A 19,582-nucleotide genomic window follows, 5' to 3' on the forward strand; every position below is an offset into this window, starting at 1 on the left:
ATCGGGCATAGTGCTGCGCAAAGCGATTTCAGCTCTCTACCGACCACCCTCGCCCAATCCCGACCACCTACCACCACCACGACTACCAGCAACACCTCCCCCCGCCCCCTTAATCTCTTCTGATGATCCAACGCTACATAACCCTCTCGCTCCACACGGCCTAAACGTCTGCAAAGCGTTCCACAAAGCGCGGTCTATCATGTTTTCTTCTATTTATTTTGCCCTAGCTATAATTTTTCATTCCTAGCTACAGTCTTTGGTCCGTATTGTACATGTATATGCCATTTAGTCGAAAAAAAAACAACCAAACCGAGTGATAAAATTAACTTTTACCTCCAATTGTTTTTTTTACGCTAAGTATTTGGTAAAATTGAAAGCATTCATTGTTTTTTTTTTTCTGTTAGCTTTCAAAAATGCAACCCGTGCAGATAAATCAAGTGTGACGTTCAAATGAACGTACTGCTTGAACAAAGCAGCTGCTGAAGCATTTTCCCGCATACTTGGAAGGCATGAAGAATCAGAGCCAGGTTGAGTAAGGGAAGAAAAATCAGGAATGATGATAAAGCCAATTTCACATTCCCCAGTTGAAGGAGACGACAGGAATGGGTTAAGCTCACTGCGGCTGCTCGTTTCATTCAAGCCGAACCCGTGACGCATGGCACGTCCATTCCAAAGCAAATCAATACATAGAGACAAAAAGAATCGAAAATAAATAGAAAATAAAATATATAATAATTATCGACAGCAAAAACAAAACAAAAAACTTTTCAATAAAATGTGAAACAAGAATATTTTGAGGGTCAGTGGAATAAACAGTGCAACCAATTGCGGTGTTGTTTATATCCCAGAAACATTAATGGTGTGAAATCGGAGTAACAACGGGATGTCAAAACTCCTAGGAACGTTTTGCAACAATCTCGGGCATTGCGTGAGGACGATGGACGGGTAGAGATCCGTCGGGTCTCCGGAAGACAGCCGAGGGGGTGCCTAGCGAAGACGGGCCGCATCGCTGCGGTTTGCCGCCCCGTGTGCCCTTGCCGTGTATCCCGGGCAGCACGACCGCACGCCCCATCTGTGACTTTCACGCCTCGCCGAGCTGTGGATTGCACGGCTCTTCCATGCTCGCTTTTCTGCTGATATTCCACGTTTTTTTTTTTTTTGTTTCCGCTCGCTGTCATGTGTGTCTGTCTGCAAAGCCTGTGGCCTGGCCCGGATTGTCCTGACCTGTTTTTCTAGCACAGCTACTGTCTTCGTGCAATGTAGAGGGAATGGCAGAAGGCAAGATGGTTACTCACATCTTGCCTTTTTTCTTTTCCCATTAGACCCCCAACGGATCAAAGGACTTTCAACCATTACGACCACTTGCATTCATCGGTCTCCAGCGGCCATTTTTGCTCCATCACATTCATACTCCAAAATGGCTGAAAGTTTTTTTTTTAGCATTCATCTTTGCCCCATTCTTTTACTCCTCGACAATATTGTCTTTCCCCATTGCAACTCAAGCATTGCTGTCCATTCCATGTCCTCCATGCCACAGAGTACTCGCACGACAGCTGCTCTCCGTTGCAGGTGGTGATACTAGGCCTAGATAGCTTTCTGAAGAAGCGACGGATTCCAGCCACAATTTTGAACAAATAGGACACAAAAAATATCGTCACCACACTCGAGAACAGAACGACGGAGCTCTTGCCATGTTTGTGGATCACATCCTCTTGGAGGCGGCGTGCCCGTTGTGTTGGCACACGCGTGGCTTGAAATGCAGCGAGTTCTCGGCATTGATGATGCCTCCTGGGCCATCGTCGTCCTCCTCCTCCTCCTCGGGCTCGTACTTGCTCTCACGTGCAAAGCCGTGGTAGCGATGCCTCCTCGGTGGTGGCTTCTTGGCCGGAAACAGACGGTTAAATCGACGCCATGCTTCAGCTGCGGACAGGCCATTGAAAGTCAGGTTACATCATGTTTTGCTTTGCCGCCATTTACAGTTACCAATAGGTACACGTTAAAGATCATGTTGATGATAAAAATGAACTATCAACTTAAATTTAGTCTCAATTCACCTGTTTCACAGTTAATTCGACTCACAGACACTTAAGTGACGGCATACGTCATGTCAATTACACAAAAATCTTACGATAATTAATTCACCAAATGTCCGTCCGTCCGTTCGAAGGTACCGCAAAAACGGCTCAACCGATCGCAACGATATTTTGGGTGGGTATTCCTGGGACCCCTGGGAGTAAAATGGGCTATATTGTTTTTCCAATTTTTTCAATTTTCCAATTTTCCAGTTTTTCCAAACACGATGGAATAATATTTACCGATATGAACAGTGATGTGGCTTTTATTGAAATTCTCCAAATACTGTTTAGATTTTGATGACAATTATGAACCTGCCGCGAATGCCGTGACGGTTTCTAGTTTCTAAACGTGAATTCGCGGATCGCCATATGCAGATTCGCCATTGACTTGGTATGGAACAAACGCACCCGTTTGTTTGCCAACGGGTACGTTTTTCATGGAAGTCCTTCACGAACTTGCTGTCCATGTCTGACGTGTGACTGAAGGTGCTACAGGAATGTGGAATTTATTGGTTTCATGCTTTAGCATTGGCCGTTTCTGCATTGTCTGTTTGCTTCTGGCCTCCCACCCGTGCGTATCACGGGTACCTCACTAGTTACTAAAAATTTGAGGAATTTTTTTCTGCTTCTTAATAGTAAATATTTTCAGGCTGGCAGGATGGCCTCTAAACTGGCTAGCCTAGGTTCGAATCCTGACCCAGCTATAAACTGTCGTCCTGGTGTTTAGCAGGCAGGGTGATTCATCAATGTGTGCTCTGTTCCTCGGATGGACTGGGTGCTAAACTGGGTGTCCCATCTGCACGACATTCATTGATGGATGATAAAGTCCTTTGCGAAAAGTAGACAAACTATCACCGGCACCATGAATGAATTACAAATTCTTGCCCCAACTACTTAGTCGAGTGTCATACCTGGCCAGCGGGTTCGTGAAAAACTTGGGCGAAACATTTCCCCTGGCCAACCTCACAAGAACGTGGGAATAATCGTGGCAGTAACACAGAAGACGAAGAAGTAGAAGAAGAAGAAACGAAAAAGAAGAGGAAGGAGAAGAATGCATATTTTCATTTAGGGATGTAAAAAGTAGATGTAATCGTTATCTGTTTTGTAATTTTTCGTTTTTGAAATGTCCATTGTTTCATTTTTTTTAAAACATTTTCTCAGGCTGGAGCAGGAGCATATAAGTTTATGCTCAAACTGTGGTATACTGCATCATTTAATCAAACAAAAACAAAACAAATGTGAAAAGTTAAATCGATTAATTCAATTCTCTAAGAGAATCCACAATGGGGAAAGTGCGACCTTTGAGAACCCAAGTTTTTATTGAGCCGAGTATAACTGTGCACCTCCATTCTGCTTATTGCTTAAGCAACTTACAGATGTCAAATTATTAAATAAAACAGAGATTATTGGCCAGATTATGTACCATCATCTGCAAAACAAAGCAGGAAGGTGCCCTACCGTAGATCTGGCGCACATCGATGTCAGCAAGGCAACGGTCGAGCCAAAGCAGGAACCAGCTGGCCGTGAGGCCGAGCACCAAGCCCAAAAGTAGGTCCACCTCTTGCTTACTCAGTGCTGGGGTCACCGCGTATCCATCCGGTGCTGTTGCCTTTGCCTCTTCTCCCCCATAAGGTAAAACGTAGTGTACATGGTGTCTGGGATGTGCACACACAACCATGCACCGTCATGTCATATCTGAACACAGAATGTACAAATGTGATAGCTAATGGAAATTATTGGTCCTGTCTATCAGAGTGTATACTGTACTTGCTATTTCGTTGTTGATGCTAATTTGCCCATTCTAATGTTATGTCCTTATCCTGCCAAAATACTACTTGGGGTGTGCATGGGAGAGGGGTGGAGGATAGGGGATATGAGATAATTAGAATATGGAGAACACAAATGAGAATATGGAGAACACAAATGAATCCCAGAAGTTCATGGCTGGGGGAGGAACCCCAATTCTCTCTCCATAATATGTATTTCACAGCGCCACTTCCGGTGTAAGGGATGGGTTAATTCCTCCAGACTAAATGTACGAAAATACACCATTTCTGGAGGAATTAACCAGTCCGTAATTCTGGAGGAATTAACCCGTCCGAAATTCCAGTGGAATTAACCATCCGTAATTCTGCAGGAACTAACCCATCCAAAATTCCTGTGTAATTAACCATCCGTAATTCTGCAGGAATTAACCCATCCGAAATTCCAGTGGAATGAACCATCCGTAATTCTGCAGGAACTAACCCATCCGAAATTCCTGTGGAATTAACCATCCGTAATTCTGCAGGAATTAACCCATCCGAAATTCCAGTGGAATGAACCATCCGTAATTCTGCAAGAATTAACCCATCCAAAATTCCAGTGGAATTAACCATCCGTAATTCTGCAGGAACTAACCCATCCAAAATTCCAGTGGAATTAACCATCCGTAATTCTGCAGGAACTAACCCATCCGAAATTCCAGTGGAATTAACCATCTGTAATCCTGGAGGAATTAACCCATCCCAAATTCCAGTGGAATTAACCATCAGTAATTCTGCAGGAACTAACCCATCCAAAATTCCAATGGAATTAACCATCTGTAATTCTGCAGGAATTAACCCATCCAAAATTCCAGTGGAATTAACCATCCGTAATTCTGCAGGAATTAACCCATCCGAAATTCCAATGGAATTAACCATCTGTAATTCTGCAGGAATTAACCCATCCGAAATTCCAGTGGAATTCACCATCCATAATTCTGCTGGAACTAACCCATCCGAAATTCCAGTGGAATTAACCATCCGTAATTCTGCAGGAACTAACCCATCCGAAATTCCAGTGGAATTAACCATCCGTAATTCTGCAGGAACTAACCCATCCAAAATTCAAGTGGAATTAACAATCCGTAATTCTGCAGGAATTAACCTATCCGAAATTCCAGTGGAATTAACCATCAAAATTCTGCAGGAACTAACCCATCCAAAATTCCAGTGGAATTAACCATCCGTAATTCTGCAGGAACGAACCCATCCGAAATTCCAGTGGAATTAACCATTCCGTAATTCTGCAAAAACTAACCCATCCGAAATTCCAGTGGAATTAACCATCCGGCATTCTGGAGGAATTAACCCATCCGTAATTCTGCAGGAACTAACCTATCCAAAATTCCAGTGGAATTAACCATCCGTAATTCTGCAGGAACTAACCCATCCGAAATTCCAGTGGATTTAACCATCTGTAATCCTGGAGGAATTAACCCTTCCGAAATTCTAGTGGAATTAACCATCCGTAATTCTGCAGGAATTAACCCATCCGAACTTCCAGAGGAATTAACCCATCCGCAATTCTGCAGGAATTAACCCATCCAAAATTCCAGTGGAATTAACCATCCGTAATTCTGCAGGAGCGAACCCATTCGAAATTCCAGTGGAATTAACCATCCGTAATTCTGCAGGAACTAACCCATCCGAAATTGCAGTGGAATTAACCATCCGTAATTCTGCAGGAGCGAACCCATCCGAAATTCCAGTGGAATTCACCATCCATAATTCTGCAGGAACTAACCCATCCGAAATTCCAGTGGAATTAATCATCCGTAATTCTGGAGGAATTAACCCATCTGCAATTCTGCAGGAACTCACCCATCCGAAATTCCAATGGAATTAACCATCCGTAATTCTGCAGGAATTAACCCATCCGAAATTCCAGAGGAATTAACCATCCGCAATTCTGCAGGAATTAACCCATCCGAAATTCCAGAGGAGTTAACCATCCACAATTCTGCAGGAATTAACCCATCCGAAATTCCAGTGGAATTAACCATCCGTAATTGTGCAGGTATTAACCCATCCGAAATTGCAGAAGAATTAACCCATCCGAAATTGCAGAGGAATTAACCCATCCGCAATTCTGCAGGAATTAACCCATCCGAAATTCCAGTGGAATTAACCAGCTGTAATTCTGCAGGAACTAACCCATCCGAAATTCCAGTATAATTTACCATCCGTAATTCTGCAGGAACTAACCCATCCGAAATTCCAGTGGAATTAACCATCCTTAATTCTGCAGGAACTAACCAATCCAAAATCCCAGTGGAATTAACCATCGGTAATTCTGCAGGAACTAACCTATCCAAAATTCCAGTGGAATTAACCATCCATAATTCTGCAGGAACTAATCCATCCGAAATTCCAGTGGAATTAACCATCCGTAATTCTGCAGGAACTAACTAACCCATCTGAAATTCCAGTGGAATTAACCATCCGTAATTCTGCAGGAACTAACCCATCCGAAATTCTAGTGGAATTAACCATCCATAATTCTGCAGGAACTAACCCATCCGAAATTCCAGTGGAAATAACCATCCGTAATTCTGCAGAGGACCTATCCGAAATTCCAGTGGAATTAACCATCCGTAATTCTGCAGGAACTAACCTATCCGAAATTCCAGTGGAATTAACCATCGGTAATTCTGCAGGAACCAACTCATCTGAAATTCCAGTGGAATTATCCATCCGTAATTCTGCAGGAACTAACCTATCCGAAATTCCAGTGGAATGAACCATCCGTAATTCTGCAGGAACTAACTCATCTGAAATTCCAGTGGAATTAACCATCCGTAATTCTGCAGGAACTAACCTATCCGAAAATTCTAGTGGAATTAACCATCCGTTATTCTGCAGGAACTAACCTATCCAAAATTCCAGTGGAATTTACCATCCGTAATTCTGCAGGAACTAACCTCTCCGAAATTCCAGTGGAATTAACCATCCATAATTTTGCAGGAACTAACCCATCCAAAATTCCAGGGGAATTAACCAGTCTGTAATTCTGCAGGAACTAACCCATCCGAAATTCCCATGGAATTAACCATCCGTAATTCTGCAGGAACTAACCTATTCGAAATCCCAGTGGAATTAACCATCCGTAATTCTGCAGGAACTAACTCATCTGAAATTCCAGTGGAATTAACCATCCGTAATTCTGCAGGAACTAACCTATCCGAAAATTCCAGTGGAATTAACCATCCGTTATTCTGCAGGAACTAACCTATCCGAAATTCCAGTGGAATTAACCATCCATAATTTTGCAGGAACTAACCTATCCGCAATTCCAGTGGAATTAACCATCCGTAATTCTGCAGGAACTAACCTCTCCAAAATTCCACTGGAATTAACCATCCATAATTTTGAAGGAACTAACCCATCCGAAATTCCAGGGGAATTAACCAGTCTGTAATTCTGCAGGAACTAACCCATCCAAAATTCCAGAGGAATTAACCCATCCGCAATTCTGCAGAAGTTAACCCATCCGAAATTCCAGTGGAATTAACCATCCGTAATTCTGCAGGAATTAACCCATCCGCAATTCTGCAGGAATTAACCCATCTGAAATTCCAATGGAATTTACCATCCGTAATTCTGCAGGAACTAATCCATCCGAAATTCCAGTGGAATTAACCATCCGTAATTCTGCAGGAACTAACTAACCCATCTGAAATTCCAGTGGAATTAACCATCCGTAATTCTGCAGGAAAGGACCTATCCGAAATTCCAGTGGAATTAACCATCCGTAATTCTGCAGGAAAGGACCTATACGAAATTCCAGTGGAATTAACCATCCGTAATTCTGCAGGAACTAATCCATCCGAAATTAGAGTGGAATTAACCATCCGTAATTCTGCAGGAACTAACTAACCCATCTGAAATTCCAGTGGAATTAACCATCCGTAATTCTGCAGGAACTAACCCATCCGAAATTCCAGTGGAATTAACCATCCATAATTCTGCAGGAACTAACCCATCCGAAATTCCAGTGGAATTAACCATCCGTAATTCTGCAGGAAAGGACCTATCCGAAATTCCAGTGGAATTAACCATCCGTAATTCTGCAGGAACTAACCTATCCAAAATTCCAGTGGAATTAACCATCGGTAATTCTGCAGGAACCAACTCATCTGAAATTCCAGTGGAATTATCCATCCGTAATTCTGCAGGAACTAACCTATCCGAAATTACAGTGGAATTAACCATCCGTAATTCTGCAGGAACTAACTCATTTGAAATTCCAGTGGAATTAACCATCCGTAATTCTGCAGGAACTAACCTATCTGAAAATTCCAGTGGAATTAACCATCCGTTATTCTGCAGGAACTAACCTATCCAAAATTCCAGTGGAATTAACCATCCGTAATTCTGCAGGAACTAACCTCTCCGAAATTCCAGTGGAATTAACCATCCATAATTTTGCAGGAACTAACCCATCCGAAATTCCAGGGGAATTAACCAGTCTGTAATTCTGCAGGAACTAGCCCATCCGAAATTCCAGTGGAATTAACCATCCGTAATTCTGCAGGAATTAACCCATCCGCAATTCTGCAGGAATGAATCCATCCGAAAATCCAGTGGAATTAACCATCCGTAATTCTGCAGGAACTAACCCATCTGAAATTCCAGTGGAATTAACCATCCGTAAGTCTGCAGGCACTAACCCATCCGAAATTCCAGTGGAATTAACCATCCGTAACTCTGCAGGAACTAACCTATCCGAAATTCCAGTGGAATTAACCATCCATAATTCTGCAGGAACTAACCCATCCGAAATTCCAGTGGAATTAACCATCCGTAATTCTGCAGGAACTAATCTATCCGAAATTCCAGTGGAATTAACCATCCATAATTCTGCAGGAACGAACCCATCCGAAATTCCAGTAGAATTAACCATCCATAATTCTGCAGGAACTAACCCACCCGAAATCCCAGGGGAATTAACCATCTGTAATTCTTCAGGAACTAATCTATCCGAAATTCCAGTGGAATTAACCATCTGTAATTCTGCAGGAGCTAACCCATCCGAAATTCCAGTGGAATTAACCATCCGTAATTCTGCAGGAATTTACCCGTCCCTAATTCCGGTGAAATTACCCATCTGTAATTCTGCAGGAACTAACCTATCCGAAATTCCAGTGGAATTAACCATCCGTAATTCTGCAGAAATTAACCCATCCGAAATTCCAGTGGAATTAACCATCTGTAATATTGCAGGAACTGACCTATCCGAAATTCCAGTGGAATTAACCATCCGTAATTCTGCAGGAATTATCCTTTCCGAAATTCCAGTGGAATTAACCATCCGTAATTCTGCAGGAACTAACCCATCCGAAATTCCAGTGGAATTAACCATCCGTAATTCTGCAGAAATTAACCCGCCCCTAATTCCGGTGGAATTAACCATCCGTAATTCTGTAGGAATTGACGCGTCCCTAATTCCGGTGGAATTAACCTTTCCGTAAGGCCATTGTTTAATGTACAGTGACCTGAAATTCCAGTGGAATTAACCATCCGTAATTCTGCAGCAATGAACCCATCCGAAACTCCAGTGGAATTAACCATCCGTAATTCTGCAGGAATTAACCCGCCCCTAATTCCGGTGGAATTAACCATCCGTAATTCTGTAGGAATTGACACGTCCCTAATTCCGGTGGAATTAACCTTTCCGTAAGGCCATTGTTTAATGTGCAGTGACGGCATTTTTACCCCCCCCCCCCCACCCCTCCTCTACCCTCGCGCATCAGGAGACAGGGTTTTTCAATCGCTTCTGTGTGTCTGTCCGTCTGTCGGTCGGTCCAGGCCATGGCATTTTTAGCTTATTTCGAATTGGAATTCCAGATTAGGTATTGTCCTTGTGCACCGTTCGTCCGTCTCCTATTTCAATTTCTCCAGCCAAACCGTTGGGCTGATCTGGCTGAAAGTTTGCAGCAAGGTTCCACTCCTGACTGGTAACGGGGATTGCAAAGCTTGTTCGGGTCATGAGACTTCAAATCTGTCAAAATTGCGGACTTAGTAAATTTATTCAAAAATCTTCTCCAGACCCACCAGTCAGAATGTTACCAAAGTTGTGTGACAACATTAGGACAGTGTCCTCATGTTAAATTGCGGAGGCAATGCTGATCACGTGACCGGAAGTATGTGAAAATAGCGGTCACATAAATTCGTTCAAAAATCTTCTCCAGACACATCAGTCAGGATGCTACCAAATTTGGGTTACAACATTAATTAGGCCAGAGCCGAGATAAGCTACAGGTCCAGTGGTCCTATTTTGTTTTTCCAATTTGAGCTTTTGTCATCAAATTTTCAACAAACCCTTTTTATGAGAATATGGAGAAAATAACAAAGAATTGGGTCAAAATTTGCAAAGGCAAAGTCATAGTGACAAAAATATGCCTTATTAGCCCCACCACAGCTCGTCAAACATGAGACGGCCGTTTTTTCATCGCTTCCATGTTTATTTATCTACCATTGAGCTTCAGTGTGTCTGTTCAGGCAATAAAAATGTTTTGTCATAAAATCTTTAACAAAGCCTTATTGTGAGAATATGGAGAACACAATTTAATAAAACGTACAATTCTTTTTTAAACTGTTGTTCTTGTAAAGTTTTGTTCACGCCCAAAGCAGACGTGGACGGGCTATACATCTTGAGACACTTTCTAGTTTCTTCATAATTAATTCTCCAGTGGTTAACTTTCTCATTGCTTCAAGTGACCTCTTTCAACAACAAAAATTGTGAGCCAGATAATATCTTCATGTAAACAAGCGTTACGCCTAGGTCCCCCGTCGGGGAAGTGATGTGATTTGACAAAGTGGAAGACGCCGAAAACATGCCGTGATATGATATTTCGCTCACAAGGTTCAGGCATACATGGAGGCGGCCATCTTGGATTTTGACGTGGCGACCCAATTTTCAATAGTTTTCTTCCTTATGCGTAGATACACCCACACACCAGATGAGAAGTTGGTACTTCGCTTATTTTTCAAGATATTCCGCTCACAAGGTTCAGACATACATGGCATCAGACATACATGGCGGCGGCCATCTTTGATCTTGACGTGGCCCACACACAAAATTCGAATGCGTTCCTTCGCTTACGCATGCATGCACGTACGCACGTACGCACGGAGGGACGGACGCACGGACGGACGGACGGACACACGGACGGAGGGGAAAACCATAGTCCCCCTTTCGCTCCGCGGTGCGACAGGGGACAAAGAAATAAGCCAACTCCATTCGCCTGAAACATCATTACTAAAGCAAGGAAAATTTAACAACTTAACAAAATGACCAACTGTACTCCAGGATCAATGAGAGCTGCATCATGCAATCATTTCGAGGAAGTGAATAGAGGATTACATTGGCATACACAACCAAGTAATCATGAATTAATGCATATTAGGCTGGAATTAAATTATGAATTTTAAATGCTGGTTGTATCACTACTGAAGCATAGCTGTGCTGATGATGCACTTTCCTTAAAAATTACGACAGAAATTTGGAATTTGGCAAAAGGGTTGGACTGCCAGTGAAATACTAGGACAATAATTCATAGTTGAGAATCAGGCCCAAATTAGACAAGTCAAATGCAAGTACACTCACTACCTCTGTGTACCATACTTCACAGAGTATCTGTGCTGCCGAAGCAGTTTCTTGGCACGGGTTGTGCTGGGTGATTTGCCGTTGCCTTCCCAGCAGTCGTTAGGGTAGAAACTTGGAATTTGGTCAGCATGTTGGCCATAACTCGCCTACACTTCACGAAGGACAACCTGGGACCTTTAACATCCACCAACTAATGCTAGCACATGGGAATACCAGTTCAACGACAATTTGAGGGACAGCATGTAGATCAATACATCACCATGCCTGCGAAACACCAGGATGACAGCTCATAGCTCGGTCAAGATTCAAACCCAGGCTATACGGCACAAAGGCGGATGCACATACATCTAAGCTATCCTGCTAAGCCAAGACAATTTTTCAAAGTTGTTGAAAAAAAAAGTGGAATACAGGTAAGGGTTAACACAAAAACTGTAGCAGACTATAAACTATCAATATAATCGATATGAGTAGGAGTGACAGAGAAGTCTGATAAGTATTCTGGACATTGAGGAGCAAAAGAGTAGTTACAGCAATTAGAACTGAGAGGTAATTCAGCAAAATTATCATGCCAATTACCATCATATAGGGAAGGCCTGTGTCGATCTGCGTCGGCAGATAGGTGGACCAATGGATGGAATAAACAGGAGATTGATCGCATTGTGACAACCACAGTGGTTAGCAAGGAGAAGCTGATATTTCAGTTCTGGGGATGTGGCGGAGTAAAAAATGTCCCTTTTTTTTGGTCTGCCGAAGGACGGACTCCAGAAACGTCAGCTTCTCCTTGCTTCCTATGAAGGTTAGCATACCTCAAACAACGTCCTGTTGATTCCATCCAGTATTAATAATACACTATGATACAACTATTACTATACTACCACCAATTCTGATGTACCATACTCTGTTACCTGGCACCAGTGCTGCCGAAGAAGTTTCTTGGCTTTTTCTGAAAGGATTTGTTGGGGTACCCAGCAGTTGTTGGGGTAGGAATTTGGAATTTGTCCAGGATGTCGGCGACTAGCGAAAGACACCCTGGGATCTTAAATGTCCACCAACTAATGCCGGAAGATGCGTCACCCAGTTTAGTGTCCGCCCAAGGAATGCCACACACTTATGAATCACCCTGCCTCTGAAAACCCAGGATGACAACTTATAGTTGGGCAGGATTGAAACCCTTCCTACTACTACTTTCTCTTTAAAATGCTCTGCCTTGTCCAATGCATTTCTAACCATGGACGTGCAGAAACCTATATCTGCTTGGGCTCTCCTGCACCCTGAGCACAAGCCTCAAAAGCAATTCCAACAAAAATACTACTACTACTTCCTTAACATTTCCAATTATTCAAATCCTACTTTGGGGTCGGCTGGGAAACGTTTTTTCCAAGTCTTTTCACAAGTGGCTGGTCAGGGCTGACATTTGACTGAAGGCGGCAGAAATTTGTAATTTGTTCAGGTTGCTGGTGAAAATCGCCTTCCGTTCTTTGCGAAAGACTTCATGGGATCTTCAATGCACACAAACCAGTGGTGGCAGGTGGGATTCACACCCAGACCAGACAGCTTAGACACGAGTGTGCGCACATCCAGGCTGTTCTGCCAACCATTTTTAAACATCATAACAGTACTTTTTTTTTCTTTTTTTTTGTATACAGAATCGAGGCTCGTGAAAGAGCTAACATTAATTTCACAAACAAATCAAACAGACAAACAAAATATATAAAAAGAGGGAGCGGTAGACAAGATGGGGAGAGAAGGGGAAGCACACAAACACAACATTTGAGAGCAGGACATCGGGAGATGTGTGGGAGGGAGAGGGCTTGGGGGGAGGAGGCGTGGGAAGGGGGGGGGGGGAGTGGGAGAAGTATAAAACACAAGGACACCAAGGACTTCCAGGACAGAAGTTGGTATTTCAAAAAAGTGGATTTGGGGTGAAATTAGCAGGGGTAGAAAAGATCAAGTTTTTGGATGGGGGAAGTTTTGGATACTGTCAGTGTTTTGTCAACATTGAAGCCATACTCCGGTGTTCCGCTACTGAACCATATTTGTATGGACTTTAAACTCCACCATGTCTTTCGCAAAGAGGCAGCAAGTTATCACCAGCACCTTACCAAGTTACAAATTCCTGCTCTAAGATACAGCGGATACTACATCAGCAGCAGAGCCGCACTCCCAGCAACGCTGCAAACCAGTAGCCACGTGCTGCACACAAAATGATGACGATATGACTTTGGCAACACTTACAAATCACCGTTTGAGCAGAAAAAGCAAATTCGTGCCTCCTTTGTCATCTTTGATTTTCAAACTGCATCTCCTTGTTTGGTCAACCTCAGCGGACCACCTCAAGTCTCTCTTATATAATGCACCTTCTCAACGCAATCACAGGTGAGAGGAAAAGGATGGATCATTTGACATTCAAACTGTGAAGGTGATAATGTTGGCAGAGTATCAGAAAACATTGCGTTATTATTTGGTTAAAATCGAGTCTTTAAATCTCAGGTAAACACAATCAGAATGAATTGACCGATATATAATTAATAAATAGTTATGGTATTCAAATAAGGAAATGATTTTTAGATTTGGTGTGTAATGGTGAACAAATTATTTTTGTTAAATACTTTGCTTTTTATGTTATTCTGTCCTGGTACAATATTTAATCTTTAAGGCTGTTTGTAATACCCTCTTATTTCGTCATTATTTTCTACTAATAATTTTAGTGTTTTTCTAGTGAGAGGATAAAGAGGAAGGAAATGGCCAACTAATGTATACTTGCAGTCTTGTAATAATTTGCCTGGCAGGAGTGTTTAAAGGTGTATATACACAAGTTTGAGCTGCCCAGCCCAGGTTACAAACTGTCACCCTGGAGTTTCACATCCAGGGGGATGCCTCAACGTGTGCGCGGTCCATCGGACAGACATTCAATTGGAGGACCGATCTGCCAGCTTTGGACGTTGGTGGACATTAGAGGTCCCGGTGTCTTTTGTGAAGACTTGCCGTGTTATCATGGGCACCTGATGCCAATGCCAAATTTGGATCAGGTGGAAATTTTACCACCTTCAGTCTTGCATCAAGCCTGGAGTGTGTTCCAATATACCAATCAGCTTGCCATCACTTGACCGACTTGACTCACTTGACCAACAATGGAGGAGCTGCAGTACAAATCACACACGTGCAGATATATAGATGAGACAACCACCTTACCTGATTTCAGACAAACAACCACTGAACTTGGGGGAGGTGGCATCACTTCCCAAAGCACTCTGGGTTCCAGTGACGCTACAATACGGTGTCAGTTTTCTTTCCACACTCAGCAGGGCAAATTTCCTCATTCTCATAAATTACACCCTATAGGTTTTGTCCGTGCTCTATCCTTAAAATGCTGAGCGTCCAGCAAGTAAGCAGCATGAACCATTTTGAAATCTTAGTATGACATGGCCTCAGGACTGACAACGAGGTATGCACATTTGACTCTAAGCTGTCTAGCCTGGGTTTGAATCCCAACTCAACTATAAACTGTCAGTCCAGTGTTTCACAGGTGATTCATCAATGTGTGTGCCATCCCTCGGAGGGACGTTTCGCCGACACCATGGCCAAATTCCAAATTCCTGCCCCAACTCGGCGAATGTCAGGCCTGTCCAGCCCATTCGTGAAGACTCAGGCCAAGCCTCCCCTGCCCATCCCACAAGAAAGGTGCGATACTGGTGGCCGTTAAAAAACAAGTAGAAGTATGATTTGGCATCACTTTGTTTATGTTACGTTATCACCAGGTGACCAGCATAGTCACATGTACTGCGTAGAACCAAGGTGTATGCTTTACGCTCCTTGTGACACAGTCTTGCATCCTGCCATTTTTGCCAAGCATTGCATTGCCATCAACAGATCTCTCTTTTATCCACTCTTCTCCGAGGAGAAACTGGAGTGCTCCACCACAGTGTGCTTAGCCTATTCCTGCCCCTCATCTATGTAAGAAAGCTCTCCAATCTTTTGTAAAACCCTCTCATGCTTTTTACAGAAGACTCCACACTGTGTCCTTATCCCACTAATAAGCAAACAACAGCTGTGTCACTCTCTGCTGATCTGGAAATGTAGATGGGGGCCTGATAAATCGAGCATGTCTTTCAATCCTGGAAGATCTCACCCAGAAGGATTGTCAAATGAACCCACCTATGTATTTCCGTGGTCAGCCACTGTAAATAAGACAAGAGGTTCATTGCCTTGAGTGTCTAGGCCTCACCATCAGCTTTGACCTCTCCTGGGCCATCCTTATAGCAAAGCTGGCCTACAAATTTGCCAAAGCCAGCTGCAGACTGGGCATCCTCCATCTCTCTAAGTCTCTCCTTGAAAGATCAGAACAACTCACAGTCTATACAAGGCATTTGCCTTTAGCTAAATGGTGTGCAACTCACCCCTATGGGCTGGAGCTCCAGCATCACATCTGTCTTTCTAGGATTCTGTGGAACCTAAAGCTCTCAATATTATTGGAATCTCACAATAAGGCTGAAGCACAAGGTCAACTGTTCGCATATCGCAGGCAGGTCGGTGGCCGCGCTGTTTTGTATCTGCTCTCCTCGGGTTTAGCTTCCTCTTCTCCCTCAGTCCACCAACTCCAGGATGTGCATGTTCTTCATGTAACCAACTCCTGCTTAAAAGTACAAAGTTCAGGCTATCTGCACAACTCAACTCTTGTTTGCTGCTTCTCCCTGGTGTGGAACTGTGCCTACCAGAGGCTGTGATATTCTATTGTTTCTTCCAGGGCTTCAAAAAGGCAGTTGGCTACCATCATGTGTCGGAGTTCAACATATATTTAACTACTGTCGGAAAACATTATTGCTTTTGGCTTTTCGGCTGAACCTTGAATTTGTTTTGGTGATGGGGACCAAGAATGTCTCTTGATTGAACACCTCAACTCTAAAAATTTGTTTTGGTGATGGGGACCAAGAATGTCTCCTGATTGAACACCTCAACTCGAAAAATTTGTTTTGGTGATGGGGACCAAGAATGTCTCCTGATTAAACACCTCAACTCTAAAAATTTGTTTTGGTGATGGGGACCAAGAATGTCTCCTGATTGAACACCTCAACTCTAAAAATTTGTTTTGGTGATGGGGACCAAGAATGTCTCCTGATTGAACACCTCAACTCTAAAGATTTGTTTTGGTGATGGGGACCAAGAATGTCTCCTGATTGAACACCTCAACTCTAAAAATTTGTTTTGGTGATGGGGACCAAGAATGTCTCCTGATTGAACACCTCAACTCTAAAAAATTGTTTTGGTGATGGGGACCAAGAATGTCTCCTGATTAAACACCTCAACTCTAAAAATTTGTTTTGGTGATGGGGACCAAGAATGTCTCCTGATTAAACACCTCAACTCTAAAAATTTGTTTTGGTGATGGGGACCAAGAATGTCTCCTGATTGAACACCTCAACTCTAAAAATTTGTTTTGGTGATGGGGACCAAGAATGTCTCCTGATTAAACACCTCAACTCTAAAAATTTGTTTTGGTGATGGGGACCAAGAATGTCTCCTGATTGAACACCTCAACTCTAAAAAATTGTTTTGGTGATGGGGACCAAGAATGTCTCCTGATTGAACACCTCAACTCTAAAAATTTGTTTTGGTGATGGGGACCAATAATGTCTCCTGATTGAACACCTCAACTCTAAAAAATTGTTTTGGTGATGGGGACCAAGAATGTCTCCTGATTAAACACCTCAACTCTAAAAATTTGTTTTGGTGATGGGGACCAAGAATGTCTCCTGATTGAACACCTCAACTCTAAAAATTTGTTTTGGTGATGGTGACCAAGAATGTCTCCTGATTGAACACATCAACTCTAAAAATGTGTTTTGGTGATGGGGACCAAGAATGTCTCCTGATTGAACACCTCAACTCTAAAAATGTGTTTTGGTGATGGGGACCAATAATGTCTCCTGATTGAACACCTCAACTCTAAAAATGTGTTTTGGTGATGGGGACCAAGAATGTCTCCTGATTGAACACCTCAACTCTAAAAATGTGTTTTGGTGATGGGGACCAAGAATGTCTCCTGATTGAACACCTCAACTCTAAAAATGTGTTTTGGTGATGGGGACCAAGAATTTCTCCTGATTGAACACCTCAACTCTAAAAATGTGTTTTGGTGATGGGGACCAATAATGTCTCCTGGTTGAACACCTCAACTCTAAAAATGTGTTTTGGTGATGGGGACCAATAATGTCGCCTGATTGAACACCTCAACTCTAAACCAGGCGACAGTGTTCCCTACCCGAGTCTCTCTTGTTTTCCTGTTCGTTCATTTCCTTGCTTATTGTGTCCGAGAGTTGCCCCACTACCCGACTGTCGATTCATACCCTCTGTTACCTTCTCCTCCGTGAGCTTCAATCTTATAGAGAAAAAAACCCACCAATTAACACTTGGAATTCAATAGCTTTCAGGCGATTGTGACACGTGACGAGATAGGGGACCATCGTTTCACACCATAGTCAAAGTGATCCGGCATGGAGTGGAGACATTCGTGGTCCCTGCCACCAAAAGAATTCAAGGTTCAGCCATCAGCAGAAAAGTCTAGATGGCGATTGTGTTTTATGGCCTTAACAGCTTTGCGCAGTGCTAACTGGAGTTACTTGTTATGTAAGGAAGTGAAACAAGCAATATCCAAACAATGGCCAGGTATACTGTCTCAGAAGCTGCATGATATGCTCGCTCTCACATGGCAAATATGACCCCTGATCCTCCAACGGGGACCGGTCCAGAAGTTCTGGATCGTCCCCGATACAATCCAGACGTGCCATTTTGTGATTTCCCATTCTCTTGATCTGGGTAGCATACCTTTACAACTGATGCTGACCGACATCAAAGCCTGTTCTGAAATGGTTGGAAACTTGTCCCAAATATTTATATTCAGATGGCCTCCATGCAGATCACATCAATGAGAACAGTGTGTCCCATTAACTTCTGTGTCCCATTAACTTCAGTGTCCCATTGTCCAAATAGCTGGTTTCATCAACCCCTCTGTACTTTTTAATCTTCTCAAATAACAACGACCACATCAAACTTGATTTCCTCTTGTGTGATTAAATAAAATAGATTTTCCTGCACTATTAAACATTTATTTATTTATTTATTTATTTCAGGGTTACAAGACACTTCATCAGTTGGACAACGCCGATTGTCCGATGTTGAATTATATAAATAAAAACTGAAAAACACTGTGCTTGGGAAACAGCGGCTAAGGCTAGGAGGTAATGACACAACCAGGAAAAAGAGTGAAAAAAAGATTCATGGAAGAAAATAAATAAATAAATAAATAAATAAATAAATAAATAAACAAAAAATACTGAAGAATAACTTAAATTCCAAATATGTCACCCACTAAACAAACTCCAAAATTCCTTCCCTAACCTTAGTCGAACGTCAGGCTTGGCCAGCGGTTTGTGAAAGACTCGGGCCAAGCTTCCCCTGGTGAAACGTGTATAATAATCTAACAAGTAACAAAAATATTGAAAAAAATTAACGATTAACAAAGTGAATATGGGTCAAACATGCCAGTGGCACATGTAAAAACAGCTTCCTGTACCACAGCCAAGACAAATAAGTCAAAGATAAATAACTTGGGCAAAATCAGCTCATCATTGTGTTCCATTTTGAAGAAACAACTACAAGAGCCTTTCGGCCATTATTATAGATAGATTGTTGTAATAAAGACCACATTACATTCCAATGATAGTTGGATTCAATGAGAGAATCAGGACTGAATAGCTATTTGTGAAGCATAAAGCGCTGATGGAGCTTTTCACCTTCCCTGCAGCTAAAATACAACAGAGCGAGGGACAGGGTAAGTGTGTGTATATATATACAGACTTGGCATTTAATATGGAATATTTTTTTTGTGGGGGTGAACTTACTTTTCAAGATGACTTAGAACCAAAAGTTCATTGGAATTATGTTGAAATTATTCTCGATTTTGTTAATGTGACCTATAAAAGAAACAAAAACCACATTTGACATTTTGAAGTAAATAAATTGATCCTTGAAAGTGATGTAAACTGATATCGAACTCAATTCACGGACGGTACTGTGTTAAACTTCTGTACGTTTTC

General features: G+C 42.5%; 1 protein-coding gene across 2 annotated transcripts in view; it reads right to left on the reverse strand.

Annotated features, from left to right (window-relative positions):
- Window positions 1-317: 317 nt before the first annotated feature.
- TMEM240 (transmembrane protein 240) overlaps window positions 318-19,582 on the reverse strand; it is a 252,854-nt gene continuing 233,589 nt past the window's right edge. The window contains exons 3-4 of one of the 2 annotated variants that reach the window (XM_068103314.2): window positions 3,534-3,730; window positions 318-1,920 (exon numbers count right to left, since the gene is read on the reverse strand). In XM_068103314.2, coding sequence (XP_067959415.1) covers window positions 1,703-1,920; window positions 3,534-3,730 — 415 coding nt within the window. In that variant the 3' untranslated portion in view covers window positions 318-1,702. The remainder of the gene's footprint in view (window positions 1,921-3,533; window positions 3,731-19,582) is intronic. The other variant, XM_078780823.1, reaches the window with a different exon arrangement.

Source organism: Myxine glutinosa, chromosome 6 (genome assembly GCF_964187855.1).
Source record: "Myxine glutinosa chromosome 6, kmMyxGlut1.1, whole genome shotgun sequence".
Taxonomy (NCBI): domain Eukaryota; kingdom Metazoa; phylum Chordata; class Myxini; order Myxiniformes; family Myxinidae; genus Myxine; species Myxine glutinosa.